Source organism: Aspergillus mulundensis (assembly GCF_003369625.1).
Source record: "Aspergillus mulundensis strain DSM 5745 chromosome Unknown scaffold_0, whole genome shotgun sequence".
Classification (NCBI taxonomy): domain Eukaryota; kingdom Fungi; phylum Ascomycota; class Eurotiomycetes; order Eurotiales; family Aspergillaceae; genus Aspergillus; species Aspergillus mulundensis.
In genome coordinates, this window is record NW_020797888.1 from 3,103,319 (window position 1) to 3,118,645 (window position 15,327).

At 38.8% G+C, this 15,327-nt stretch overlaps 3 protein-coding genes across 3 annotated transcripts; 2 read left to right on the forward strand and 1 right to left on the reverse strand.

Annotated features, from left to right (window-relative positions):
* Nucleotides 1-1,428: 1,428 nt before the first annotated feature.
* Nucleotides 1,429-2,537, forward strand: DSM5745_00779 (putative Short-chain dehydrogenase family protein; the record flags this gene model as incomplete). The annotated part of the gene is made up of 2 exons (XM_026742795.1): nucleotides 1,429-2,342; nucleotides 2,411-2,537. 2 exons carry the CDS (start codon nucleotides 1,429-1,431, stop codon nucleotides 2,535-2,537), a joined length of 1,041 nt encoding a protein of 346 aa, XP_026608640.1.
* A 3,519-nt stretch (nucleotides 2,538-6,056) lies between these two features.
* Nucleotides 6,057-7,657, reverse strand: DSM5745_00780 (uncharacterized protein; the record flags this gene model as incomplete). The annotated part of the gene is made up of 6 exons (XM_026742796.1): nucleotides 6,057-6,225; nucleotides 6,283-6,635; nucleotides 6,686-6,761; nucleotides 7,095-7,174; nucleotides 7,228-7,330; nucleotides 7,395-7,657. 6 exons carry the CDS (start codon nucleotides 7,655-7,657, stop codon nucleotides 6,057-6,059), a joined length of 1,044 nt encoding a protein of 347 aa, XP_026608641.1.
* A 1,651-nt stretch (nucleotides 7,658-9,308) lies between these two features.
* On the forward strand, nucleotides 9,309-10,006 carry DSM5745_00781 (uncharacterized protein; the record flags this gene model as incomplete). The annotated part of the gene is made up of 4 exons (XM_026742797.1): nucleotides 9,309-9,588; nucleotides 9,647-9,669; nucleotides 9,724-9,935; nucleotides 9,994-10,006. 4 exons carry the CDS (start codon nucleotides 9,309-9,311, stop codon nucleotides 10,004-10,006), a joined length of 528 nt encoding a protein of 175 aa, XP_026608642.1.
* Between the last annotated feature and the right edge of the window lie 5,321 nt (nucleotides 10,007-15,327).

Here is a 15,327-nt window from a genome sequence, read left to right on the forward strand (position 1 = left end):
AGGGGTTAATCTCACGGGTAAGTATAGATCTGAGATCGGGCTTTTTAGGCATGAGACTCTGTTAACGGTGGTGACAATTCCAGGTCGTCGAACCTCGACACGATACAAGAGCCAGTATGCTCACTACATCTGCGTCGGATACTCCACAAGCCATATACGCACGGCTACGGCAACCTGAAGCTGCAGGTGTTCGAAGACATCCTGTAGAGTCCAGCAAATCCCAAGGCATAGTCAGGAATTGATAAAGGACACGCTCAGCGATGGCGGTCAGGTTCCATACCTACCGGATTGGCTCGCCTCTGCAGTCGGAATGGAAGGCATTGACGCTATTTTAACTTGAAGTCTTTGGGATTCTTGATCGCCTGGAAGATTGCTCCTCAGCTCGCGGGCTCCTAGATCATCTCGATGTGTTCTCCATCGATCCGTCCCATTTTGCCAGGCCGCTCTCTACCGCACAACACAAAGGAATGGTCTTCCTTGAGAGAGCTTCCGAATTTTGCGCCATCTCGCTCGCAGAATTCCCTCTCGCTGGCGGACTTCTTGGCAGTCCGCGGACGCCCGGCGATACCAAGGATCACCAAACCCGCTCGACCACATTCTCTCAACGGCCCCTGGCAAAGTTGTTGATGAATGGTGAGCGAACATTGAAACTATGAGATGCTGAGATTAATGAAATGACTGCACGTCTTTCGCGGACTCTGCTGCTTTCCCAACCTCGCCCGGGTACTGTAAAATTCGGCGAGTCTGCCCTAGTGAACAGGAAGAATGTTGCTCAGCTGTTGGGGGGGATATACTTGATATCAAGATTATCAAGACCACACAGTGTCGAACAAGGTCCCAAGCTTGAGGAATGTATCCAGCGCTTGGTTTACAGACTATGCGTCACTTCGCAAACTCCCTGGTTCCGATTCGACCCGCGGAGAGCCTGAAATGCGACAAAACGATATCAAAAGTCGGGGACGACCATCCGCAAGCGTCCACTGATATTCATGATTGAGGAAACGTGCCACTCTCATCCCCGCAAACCGGACCCTGTCGTTAATTCCGTTGAGCATGCTACCTGCATTTGGACCCGAGTCTGGTCACGTAACCAAAGCCGACTTATACTCGGACCGTCGCCCTGGATTATAACCCTGTTGCACGCAAACATCTCACACGGTCACATATGGCGAAAATTCCCAATTACGTTTTCCACCACAATCCAGGGTTCGAACGCTATGGCCTCTTGGTCTCGCGGCAGTATATCCTATGGTGCGAGCCCGGCGCGGCGTTAGGAAATAATCTTAACGCCTATCACCGTTTAGCTATGTTCCGCCATTCCTATGTACGGAGTACCTATGAGTAAATCGAATGAACAATATAAAATCAAATGTCAGGCACTGCCACGACGTTTCACGATTTCATCCTCCATGAAGCCCATAAGGAATCATGGCTGATTTCACCCCTGCGCAAATCCAGAAAAGAGCAACTCAAGGCGCATTTATCAAGCGCCAGCTCTTCGTTGAACCACCCATTACCTCCATTGACGACGCGAATCTAGCCGGAAAAACAGCCATTGTTACAGGTTCTAACACGGGTATCGGCTTCGAGTGCTGCCAGCAGCTTCTGGATCTTGGCCTCAGCAAGCTCGTTATCGCCGTTCGGACAGTATCCAAGGGCGAGGAATCCAAGAGACAGTTACTTGCGAGAAAACCATCAACCAAATGCCAGGTCGAAGTCACAAAGCTGGATCTTTCGAGTTACGACTCTATCCTTACCTTCGTGGAGTACGCTAAGGGACTCGAGAGGCTTGACATCGTGATCAACAACGCCGGTCTACTCAAGAGAACCTTTAAACAAGACCCAAACACCGGCCACGAGGAGACCATCCAGGTCAATCACCTCGGCAACTCTCTGCTCATCATCCTACTTATTCCCGTGCTACAATCGAAAAATACCCCGACGGACCCTGGTCGCCTCTCCTTCGTCAACTCCGACACGCCTTCGTGGGCGAAATTCAAAGAGAAGGACGCGGTGCCTCTCCTCCCAGGTTTCGATCGCCCAGAGAACTTTGTCTTTGACGACCGGTATTCAACATCAAAGCTACTCGGTCAGCTCTTCTTAAAGGAACTCGCCAGTCGTATTCCAGCATCTGTCGTTGTCATCAATTGCAGCAACCCAGGTCTTTGCAAGTCTGGACTGAGCCGCGAGTTCAACGGCTCTTTTCTCGGGTACATCGCGCAGATCATGCACTTTCTCCTCGCGAGGACGTCGTCTGTTGGGGCACGGTCGGTTGTCGATGCGGCCGTCAACCATGGAGCCAAATCCCATGGGCAGTATATTGAGGATGGGGAGGTTGCGCCGTATGTTTTCCCCGCTGGATACCTACGAACCATATTTTGCGTCAACAGCTACTGATCAGCTGTTACAGGATGGCCCCCTTCGTGTACAAGCCCGAGGGCGAGAAGATCGCCAAGCGGTTATGGCAAGAGACGATGGACGAGCTCGCTTTTGCGGGCGTAACGGATATCATCAACAGCTTCAGTTCTAGCAAATGACCGCATTGATATTAGACATTGCAATATAACATGTCTTGGACTCTGCGCTCATCTACTATTGACGGCCTTAGCATTGCAACACTCCGATTCCTATTGAATACAGATTCTGAGGTTACGAAAGTCCGCTTGTATCTCAATTATATATATTCTTGCTAGCCGAACGCACTGCACCACCTAACAACTTTCACGAAACCACAAGAGGCCAACATCTTCAGCGTCGGCTAATCTCAGCCAGTTCGTACTGACAGCCATATCGACCCGTGGGGTATTGAGTTAACGAGATGAGGTTCAAGGCCTCCATAATTAGTCCTATTCATGCTACAGCCGCGACTTCGTCACTTCACGCAGTTATCGCGCCCTAAGCGCTTACGGTAAGGTTTGCATACAGCCGAACTCATTACTAATTATATACTGAGTACTTTTTTACCAATAGAACATTACAAGCCGAAGCAATCATCTCTCATGGCCTACAGGATACTTCGCTCTTCTATCAGGAAATACGGACCTATAGCCTCAAGCCTTCATTGCGGCCATTCAGGTGGGCTGGCGGGGTAAGCCAGTTGCAGTGCGTCCCAGTGCTGGCGTAACGAAGGGCGTGTGTACCGGCAGCTCTCTGCTATACTAGAGTCTAGCACAGAAGAACTAACTGCGCGACAGCTTGCCTATCTGTACGGAGCGCCTCATGAGCCGCTCGGATCAGGCCCTTTATCGCTTGCTGGGATTTCCATTCTTCAAGACACATATCTGCTGACTGCGGAGCGAAAAGGAGATGAAGGAGAACTCGCCTGGCGCGACGGAAACAACGTAGGTGGTCTCCTTGAAAGAATTCATTACGTGCTCGATGGCAGCAATCCTGTCTGGAATCCGTCACGCCACCTGGGCATGTCCCGTCTCAATGCTGTAAGGCGTCTCACAATGTAATCCGGGAGGATTGAAAGAAACGCCACTTGGATTGCTTGCCGCAGATCCGCACCGGTCTGCATCATCGCTGGCTCGGTTCGACTTGCGTGCTGAGAGTCGAGAGTCTATCTTTCCTAGACTGCGCGTTCGGAGCGAGAACACCATGCAGATGAACATTGTTGATAGCAAACCAAGTCGAGGCGACGAACTAGTAGCACATCAGTATCATCCAGCCATTGTCAGTATCTAGTCAGGAATTTTGAGTCAGGGAAGCCGACCTTCGGCGGAATCCTCGGATACCTCCAGTCCAGCTGCAGCCACATCTCATCATCTTCGGAGTTTGTTGCCAAGCCATAATGTGAGGAGGCGAGAAGGGAGCCGTGCAGAGTTGTTCCCTATGTCTACGAAGAAACCAGGTTTCCGATCCTTCAGGCGTGCCGGGGACCCCAGGAAGCGTCCACGGATTGATCTGTCCTGCAGGTTGTCGGGGAGCGGAGCACAACCAACACAGCATTAGGTATGCCATACCGTAGTATGAGCGGCAAGCGCGGGGCGAAGCTTTGGTTCGCCCCTCCAGCCGGAGTGTGGCACAGAGCAGCACAGCAAATTGGTGAAACAATGCCTCGCAGGGCAGTGCAGGGCTGTGTAATCCACTGATCTGGAACGAACCGATACATCGTTGCTATTGTCGAGCGATATCTTCAGCATGCATATGGTATGTTCCAGTTTAGCCTAGGAGGGGCTAATGTCGTGCTACCACATTTAGGGTTTCTCCCGTAAAGTTCCTAATACTCGTCCAGCGCAAACTTAGTATAATGATTTCCCTTTAGGTCCCTTACTTAGCACAGGTAGCTGGGTGTACTGGTTACAAAAGGGTGTTAATACATTATATAACGCTGCCCTCCGGTGCAGATTATAAAAATAATAACCAGGCAATTCATCGCCTGTCTACCAAACGACAGTCAGACCAGGTAAGTCTCAAACCAGCATGGAGTTAGATATTATGGTATCTTCTCCTCGTGTTGGAGGCATCTCGAGTAGAAAATAAAGGTGGGGATTAGGTTAGTTAGCTCTCGCGCAAAGCTCCCGCAGGTGTCCCCGCGAACCGCTGGCAGCTACGTGGGTAGGAACCTCGAGTAGCAGACCAATTCCTGCAGCAACTTGGGTCAAGGAAAAAAAAAAAAAACAAGCAATTCCATCGCATTCTTGCAGGGCTTAGCTTGCAGGCGGGAGCTCAGCCCAGCCAGCCACCTACCACTAAAGATACATGTTCGGAGGGATTTGATAGCAGCCCGAGCACACGCAGCGGGTGAATGCCAGATGGGATTAGAGCGATTTCAAGGTTCCGGTTCTAAGCCAATCAATCAGCCAACTGCACTGCGCAAGACTAAGTTAAGGTGAGCTGGAATTCAGGGAGGTTCCAAGGTACCCGACTGCACGTACCTGGAGATTGAAAAACTGGGAGGTCTTCTGTAGGTACGACGTCGGGGTCCATGGGTACCCCGGGCGTCGGGGCGACAATCGAAATCCGTCCCCTTGGAACCTGCAGATACGAGTCGCTGTGCCCAGTCTCAGGGCAGTGCCGCGCCAACTGAGTCTGACCGATAACATCTGACAGGTGCCAACTGCAGTGCAACCTGGTAAGGTGCAATAATTCGGGGACAAGGACATTGTGTGATTTGTCAATCTTGCATGCAGGCACGTCCCATGCCACTGGCGAGTGAGGAGGAAGCGGGCTGAAGCAAGTATTGCTTGTTCTGTACGATCTCACGGGATTCTTCATGCACAGTAGCGACTGGGCAAGCACCTGAAAAATGGCGCTGCATATGGCTTGTTTTGCATCCACGGATAACGTTCGATAGCGCCCGTCTGAGCGCTGGTGGCGACTCTTCAGAATCCTCCAGGAATCCAGTCGCTGCGGCCAGTGAGTCCCAAGTGACGGAATTAGACCGAGCTGAGCCTGAAATGTTGGCGAGTCCTTTGACTCCCTTCCGAGCTTCCGGGCGATCGATCGATCGGTCCACAACGCTAGGTAGTTTGTCAGTTCGTCTGTAGGCGCATCAAGTCAAGTTTTGAAAGGAGGAAAAAGAAAAGAATCCAAGAGACAAGACTGAACCAATGCGCCAAACAAAACTATGAAAGTATTATGCCCAATTATGGATACGATGTAGCCAACTCTAACTGCAATGCAAGCAAGGTGGGCAAAATTTAGTACTCGTACACAGTACACTCCCGCACTCCTCCGATCCAGACATTACCACCTGCAAAATGAGGTCCTATCACAGCTATGAAAACGAAAGGAAAAAACAAAAGCTAGGCAACCGTAACCCTGAGCCATCTACTACCCTTCGCGGGCAGGGGACCCACGAAGTCCAGGACAGGACGAATGTCCGATTCATTGTCTCATACAACTCGAGTTTCGGTCCGCCGGGCCTGAATATCACGGCTAGCGCCCAGTAAATCTGAGCGTATGCAAGACTGGTGATTGCGTTAGCCGCGCGATTCCACAATTTTCGGCAAGGCGTAGATTCTTACTTCATGCCCAGACAGTTCCTGGAGCCCCGAGTGAAAGGGACCCAGTTCCTGTTCATCTTGAGACTTGGGGTTATAATTGCCGAGTCAGCGCTCAGGCATGAATTTGAAGGGCTCGGGGAAGACCTCTGGATCTGTGTGCATGCTGTATGATGACATACCGACCGGGGTGCCGGGTGGTATCGTCCATTGTTTGTACTGGAGAGCAGTGTCGGGAGAGATGCGGGAGAGATGACGCATTACACCGTAGCTGAGTCTAAAAGAGAACTGGTATGAGAAACAACCTGTGACCTAGGAGAAAGAGCAAACGTACCGGAGACCCTCTTTCACCGTAGCATGCATATACGGTAGCCTGTCCAGCTCCTGCCAGCTCGGCAAAGTGGAGGGATACCCTGCCATGACATCTTTCAACTCGGAAGAGATGCGGTCTCTGATCTTGTTGTTTTTAAGGGTATAATAGATGGTCACGGCAAAGAACCGACCAGTAGTCACGCTGCCTGCGCCGAAAAGCAGGGCAGCCTCTCTCGCCAGCCTTTCAGTATCACGTTCAGCCTCGGGCATATCTGTTGATAGGACGTATCGGAACACGGAGCTTTTGATGTTCTGCTCCAGCTTGTCAGCGCTAAGCGATTCGCGCTTCGCGTCGTTGATGTGGTCGGTTGAGAACTGGCTCGGTCAGCGTGTCGGGGCAGAAGTCAAGATTGACCAGGACGTACCTCGAGGAAACTGTTGAAGGCTCCGGCTGAAGGAATCAAGGGTTTAAGGGCAGATGCGGGGAACAATCGCGCAATGCTGTTGAAAGTTAAGAGCCATATACCGTTCCGATGGAATGTGCACTTACTAAAGCAGCTGAGGAACATGTACGAAGATGTGCGCGTGCCGAATTATAGAATGGAGTATCTCATACCTGTGGGGTTTGATGAGGCCTTTGGTATATATCGCGTAAGGGTTGATGTAACTGACCAGTCTTTGGCAAACTGAGGGCGTCTAATCATTTCTGGCGATTTCTCCTAGCAAAGAGTCGTAATAAATATCCCCAGTATATGCCATTGTAGCATGCTCAAGGTCGAGGACCCGCCCTGTCTTGCTAGCTGCTTCGAGCCGCTTCGGCTCAATCCGGCTGACGCTAAGGCGCGAGAAGAAGGGCTCATAGCGCTTTCGGCGCATACGATGCAGATCATGGTCCCGGGTAAAGGCCAACGAGCCTGTGCATGAAGGATTAACCATATTGATCTCAGGCGAAGTAAGGAAGGCTAACCGCGAAGTCCGAAGCTTTCCAGGCTGCTCCATTTCTCTCTGCGACGGGTGTTGGAGGCAACTCATTCACGACGAGTTCGTGGGGGTTAATGCGATAATGGGACCTAGACGATTGAGATCTTAGATTTCTAGAATGAGGTCAAGGATAGCGGATCAATCGTACCATACTTCTGGTGCATAGAATCGATCTCGTAGAGATACTGTCCTCCTCTCACGCAATCGTGGTAGAACTCATACCAGCCGGTAACAGCAGCAAGCTTTGGGCCTGGGAAGCGAGCTAGCGGGTGGAAGTAAAGGCGATATATGACAAGCGAGATGCTGTAGACTGTGAAGACTGCCAAGAGAAGCGCGTACACTCCATAGACTTCATAGTAAGTGTGAAGGAGAACAAGATAGTCTGTTCGCCTCAGGCCATGAACAGAGCCCTCCATGTCTGCTCAGGGGTCAGGGCGAGGGCGAGGAACACGGTTCAGAAGATTTGGGCAAATGAAGCAGCTGGTGGGAGATGCTTGGATGGGTGACAGGGCCAACAGACAATTTAATCACCGCTGCAAGGAAGGAAGGAAGGAGGAGAAGCCCGGGCTCGCGGACATGCCGGTGTTACTTTCCACCGCTGTCAGCTGGGCCGGCAAACGAGATACTCCTTTCATCGCCATCTCGTCCGTCGTACTGCCAATCTATCTTCAGTGATAGCGCTAGTCTTTTGCTTGGGCAAAGGACGTGCAGATCTCTCGACACATCATCTCGGTGCTGATGCTGTGCTCCCTCCCCTGGCCAGCTCTTTCCCACGCCAACCTTACTTGGCCCGCCCTCCGGCGTCGCGGGATGTGCCAGAGGCTCACAACGCTTGATTGGTCTCTTTGTGATATAATCCATCCCTTCCGCACTTTTCTCTCGGTCCCACCTGTTTGCAGACATTTGGGAGAGGGCACTGCACATCCCCACCCCGAATCATCCAGGCGCTGTTCATGTACGACGATCACGCGGATAGTATTGGGAGCCACGAACTTCATGCTAGTGACTCTTGGACAGGAGCTACAATTTTTACAACCTTTAAAGTGCTGCATGTCAGGCCCAGTCAGCTTCATAGCTCCCTCACGAGACCTGTCGTGTACATCAAGAATGAAGGATGTAAGAGCTATGCATATTCGGCGATCGGTCCCACCTGTTTGCAGGCCACTTAGAGTACAGCACGTCGGTCTCGAATTAGGTATACACATCTCTCCTCACAGGGCCTCTCCTGTGACAGTGCGGCAAGTTCGATAGGGCGGCCCCTCCGCTTATTCTGAGTATCAGGATGGCAGCACTTCCGCCAATCTTCCCCTGGCCAGGATTCATGAATTCTTCAGTATCCTAAGCAGGGATACACTTTCGGATATTCCGGCGCTATGTCCCAGTGTCCAATCGTCAAGCTGCGTCGGCTAATCCCACTCACTTTGGAGCCCCAATATATGATGCACCCAAGATTCTCCACCGGCCCGATTTAAAATCCCGGACGATCCGCCACTATGCTTGTTGGAGAGGAAAGATTCGATACTGGCCCGACTCGTATCACAAGTATTCTGGCACCGGGATAGACATTGGTCGCAATATTACACGAGATCAGTCCGTCATTCCGAGACACTCCGAGAAATCTCGCACCGCGATAGCTAATGACTTGAATGATTTTAGGACCAATTTGAGATAAAACGAGATTGCCATTATTGGACGGGGTCTATACTGACCCAGTTCTGAAGCACAACCCATCCGATCTGGAACGATTATTGGATGCAGTTCGATCCGGGCCGCCTTTCAGTTGCGAGCGGTTTGGCAGGGTGATGGTCGTTGGGCGTAAAGTTCTTGGGATCCCTGCCATGTGGACCGGTCGGACCATCCATGGGGCTTTAGCCGGAGACTCTTCGCCAGGTAGGACCAGGAGCCATAAATACATCATGGTTCTCAAGTTCCCTTCGCCCAGGATTTTTGATATGGCTCATATTTCATCGAGTTCATCTCAGCCATCCCTTGCCTACTCTCTTCTCGTGCACGTTTGCCTCATTCTCTTATATTTCCTGGTAGCGTTCACTGTGACCCAACTACAACATGGAGTACAAGTTCTCCACGGTTGTCGACCCCAGCAGCTACGACACTCGTGGGCTCCTGTGTGACGAGTTCGACGTCAGATATCATAAGAACGCTGAGCTCGAGGATATCGGTTGTTTGAAATGCCAGGAGCACTGGAGGCAATCTGTGGGCCCTTTGGGAGCATTCAAGGGCACTTTGGGCAACATACTCAACCTTATCTCTCTGGCCATACCTGAATGTTTGCCGGAGAGGCTCAGCATCGTGGCTTTCGCGAATGAGCTCGCCTTTATGCATGATGGTAAGTCTCCTCATCTGTCATAGCTTGACCTCCATTACTGATGGGTTTCTCTTGGTAGATGTGACCGACATCGCCGAACACGTAAGTGTCCCTGGCCGACATCTAGTCAGGATATACTGACTGACTGTAACAAAGGGTGATGTTCACAACAATGACTTCAAAGATGCGTTCAACAAGATGGCCAGCACGGGCACCATGGACAATGCCGCGTCGGGGAAGCGGGCCCTGCCGGCGTACATCGCGAAAGAAATGGTGCGCATTGACAATTATCGCGCAATCCCAACCATCAAGGCCTGGGCGAAGTTTGTCGACTACGGCGGGCGGCAAGAGATGAAAACTTGGAGATTGTATTTAACTAGGCCACAATAGTAAAACTATACTTAGTATGGCTAACTAAGCTAATAGGCAAGGGCTATAATAAGGCAAGTAGTATATTATATTTTAATACCCCCTTTATTAAAAGCCGTACTAAAAAATAAACTAAATATATTTTTTTAAATAAAAAGTAAATAATAAAATATAAAATAATAAAAAATAAATAATATATTATATTAAGCTACCCTTATATATAAAATAAAATAATAATTAAAATTAAAAAAATTTATAGTTATTTAAAAAAAACCCTTTTTATTAAAATATTTTATATTAAGCTACTTAATAAAATAAAAAAATATATATTTATTTAAGGGGCTTAGTAAGGCTATTTAGAATTTATTTTTTAATTTTAATATAAATAAATTTGATATTACTAATAGCAATTTTTTTTTATAAATGAAATAATGTTTAATTATTATATACTTTATGCAAGTATAAAATTCTAAAATTTTTGATAAGGTAACTGTACCTTAGTTATTTATAGAAATAAATATTAATTTAATAAAAAGTATTTATATTGGAGTAAGGTATAAAATATTAACTTTAATAAAAAATAATTATAATTAAAAAAGTTTTTAAGTTATAACTATTTAAAAAATATACTTTAATTTTAGAGAATTACTATTCTTATGGTAACTTTCCTATTTTCACAGTAATTAGCGCCCTCTGGCCGCGCTGGCGCGGGAGCTAGCTGCTTTAATACTAGTAAGTCAAAAGGCTATTACTAAGCTTATTTAGGTTCCGCCTTTTAATTCTGCCTAGTAAAAAACTTAAAAACTTAATATATATTAATATTATTAATTAATATTTTTAAATTTCAATTTTTTATATAAAAATTAATATTTTAAACTTAACTAAATACAGGCAAGTTTTAACTTTTAAGTAGCTATGTATATTAACTAATAAAAATATATTATTTAAAATATAAATTCTTACTTTTTTTTACTACGCTATGCTTAACTATAAATACTTATTTTAATAAAAAACCTTAACGCCTTTTTTACCCCCCTTTTTAATTAATTAAATTATATATTTAAATTTAAATAAATCTTACTTAATAAAATTTTTTAATTAATTTAAAGCCCCCCAAGGCCTTTTTTTATTATTTTTTTAGTAAAAAATAAATATAAGGGTGTTAAAAATATATAAAAAGTTAAGATTTTAAAACTAAAAACTATTAATTATAAATTTTTTTAAGGCTAAGGCTTTAGTTATTATAAAGCACTTTTTAAATTTAATAAATATAAAAAAGTTTAAGGCTTCGCTTATAAGTGCTTATATAATACTTAATTAATTTATTAAAATACTTTAGTAAATAAAAATTTATTATTTTAATTATTTTTTGCATAATATATATAAAAACCTTTATAATAATATTTTTTTAAAAGAAAATGCCTATATTAAGGCAGAGGTCTTAAAGTATTATTAACATGTTAATATTAAGCCTTTATATATTAAGCCTTAATAATATTATTAATAAAAGTTATTATATAAATTAGCTTGCTTTAAAATAACTTATATTAAGAAAAATTTAAATAAAAATATTAATATATTTTAAATATAAAAAAATCTTTTTTATTAAAGCCTTGATTAAACTTTTATAATTTAACTTTAAAGTTATATAAAGTTATAAAGTTTTTATAGTTTTATTAGGCTAAATTAGTTTAAAATATTTTTAATATAATATTTTTTAAAAAGGTATATATTATTATTTACATAGTAAATATTAATATTAATAAAGTAAGTAAGTATATTATTATTAATAACTTTAAAGGTATTTTTATATATTATAATAACCTTTAAATATTATTAAAAATATATTATATTATTTAAACAAAAAAATAAAAACTTAACTGCAGCGAAAAACTAAATAATTTATATATATTTTTTTTATAAATGTAAGTAAAATTAAAAGGCTAGCAAATATTTATACTACTTTTTTAATAATTACTTTTAATACTATAAGGTTTTTAAAAGCAAGCCATATTTACTAGTAATTTTTAATACTAGTGCCTTTATTTATATTTATAATAATTTTAGCTATTTTACCTTTTTTAATTAATCAAAAAAAAGGTAATATTTAAGTAAAAAATATAACTATTATTATTTAAGGTATAGAATTAGTACTTTTTTATTTTAAAATTATAAATAATAAAATAATACCTTTTACTTTTAATAAGGTGGCCTTTATACCTAGCTTTTATATTAATATTTTAATAACTAGGCCTTTTAAAAAGGCTAAATATTTTTAGGATTTTAATACTTTAATGACCAAGAATAGTAAACCAGTATTTTACTTTAAAAATTACTTATTTAGCCTTTAAATAATTAAGTTTAAAAAAAGCTTAAAGTAAAAAAAGGCTAATACCTTAACTTAATAAAAAGTTAAAACCTTAACTTAAAAAATTTATATTAAAAAAATTTTAAAACTTTTTACCAGCGCCTAGGCTATATTAATAATAAAATACTTTAATATTTACTTATTATAATTAAAAAAGTGTAAATTATTAGTTTTTAACTACTTAAGTAATATAATAATTATAAATATAAATAGGTTTTTTAATAAATATTTAAAAGGCCTAAAAATCCCGCTATTATATTATTTAATTAAGTTTACTTTAATTTTATTTTTATAAAAAAAGTAATAAATAAAAAAAAGTAGGTAATATATTTTTATAATAAAAATGCTAAGTTTTACTAGGCCTATGTTTATTTAAAAAAAAGTAGGTATAAAAATATTATTAAGTAATATACTAAACTTATTTAAACTTAATTTAATATTACTTTTAAGGTTTTTTTAAGTAATTATAAGCTTATACTTAATAATAATATTCTTAATTTTATTATATTTTAAGGTATACTTTAAAACTAGTTTACTTTTTATACTTTTTTTTAAAATAATATAGCCAAACGCTTTAATAAAATATTAATTAAAAAAGTAAAAATAATATTTTTTTATAAATGTTTTTTAATATTTAGCCTAGGTTATACAGGCTATAGTTTATATTAATAATTAAATTTTTATTAAGTTATTAAAATAAAAAATATTATAAAAAGCTTTTACTAATAAAAAACCCTATATTTTTAATATTTAAATACTAAGTTATTTTACCTGGGTTAAACAGGCCTAGGTAAAATTTTTTTATAAAATAAATTTAAGGCTTTATTAAAATACTTACTAGGTTATATTATCTTAAATATTTAGTAAATCTAGTTTTTTTAAAAAAATAGCTTATACGTGCCTATAAAAATCTTATTTTTAATATGTTTAAATTATATAATTTAAAAAACCTTTTTTTTATTCATATTAAAATTAAGTTATTAAAGCCTCCAGCCTAAGTTCTTAATATTTTTTAAAACTATAAATTTAAAGAAAATTAACCTTAACCTTGACTTTAGTAAATTCTTTAAATAAATAAAAAAGGGTATTTTAAATAAAAATAGGCCACAGGTGGTAAAGATTTTTTTTTTAAAAAAAAGGTATTAAGGGTAGTAATAAATATAAAAAATAAGGCCTAAAATACTACTAGTAAAATTAAAAATATTACTAGTAAAAAGGGGACCTTTAATTAATTAAATAGGTTTTTATACTTACTAACTTTAAAGCTAATTTTTAAACCTTATTATTATAAAAGCCTTATATAAAACTTGGCTTTATAAATAGCTTTAAAAGCTTATTGAAAATTAAAAAATTTTAATAATAAATTTTAATTTTCTAAGCACCTTGATATTTTTTATTTAATTTAGCTAGTAAGTAATTATTTAAAAAAATGAATAAGCATGCCTAATTTTCTTTTAGCCTTTAAGCTTAGCGCGCTTAGGGGGTAAAAAAACTTAATAATTTTAATAAAAAAACTTTTTTTAGGTTACTAATAACCAGGCGCAAGTTTAAATAATATAATATTAATCATTATAAGTATAATTTAAATAAAAATAAAGCTATAGCTTTTTTAAATAATTTACTTAACGTTAATTATATTTAATTTACTTTTTTTACTTTTTATTAAAACCCTATAAAAAACACCTTTATTAAAATAATTTACTTTCTTTAAGTATTAAAGTAATTTTAAAAATTATTTATTTTATAATAAGTTTTTAAAGGCTTTGAATTTTAAATTCAAAGCTTTTTTTTTTAAATAAAAGCATAAAAGGTGGTAAATAAAAAAATAAAAAAATAAGCTAATTTTTTTCATTATAGGTTTTTACCTATAAATTTAATATAAATAACTACTTTATTAAGGCTAAAGCTTAAATTTATATACATAAAGATTCAAAACTAAAATCTTTTTTTAAAGAAAATTAAGTAATAATTATTTTAGCAAGGGATTTCTAAGCCCTTATAATACTTATAATTACTTTTAATTTTAATTTTAATTAAAAAATATTATTAACATGTTTTTTAATACTATTTTCAAAAAAGTAATATATTTTTACTTTTTAAATAATTATAGGTAATAGGGTAAGCTATTAAAAGTTTTTAAAATTATGTATAAACTTTAAAAGTTTTTATACCTTTAATATCTTAATTTAGCTATAATATTATAAAAATTTAAATTTATTATAGTTTTTAAAAAGAAATGCCTTTATATTAGTAAGTGTATATTTTTATTTATTTATATAAATAATATTTTTATTATAAATTTTTTTATAAAAAGGGGTTAGCTACTATAATTATTTTTTAAAAAAACTAGTAATAAAGTACAAGCTCTAGTATCTTAATAAAGTAAAATAGTTTTTAAAAATTTAAATTTTTTTAGAATAGGGAAAAACGCAAGATTTAGTTATACTAAGACTTTTATATTAAAGTAATTATAAATTAATTTTACTTAAATATAATAATTTAATTTTTAAAAAAACCTTTTTAATAAGCTTTATTTAAACTTTAATACTACTATACCTTAATAAATTAAGAAAATAAGGTCTAAAGTTAGCTTAATTAAATATATAAGTATTTTTACTTATTTAAATATTTTTTATATTATTAGTTAACTATTGAAATACCTAGTTAATTTAATAGATTATTATTAATATATAATAAATTAACTTATTTCTTATTTTTATAACACATGCTTTATAGCTTTTAAATACTTTAGTTTAAATAATAACTTTTATAAGGCCTATTTTAATATAGCTTTTATTAATTAATTTAATTACTTTTTTAATATAGGCTATATTTACAAGTTATATAATAATTTAATTAAATGAAAAGTTATAAAGTAGTATTTAATTATAACTTTAATAATTAAAATAAAATTACTAGCTTTATTTAAAGTTTTTAAAATAATTTATTAATAATACTAGGTTTTTAATTCAAAATAATTTAATTTTTAATATTATTCTTTAAGATCATATAATAATAAATAA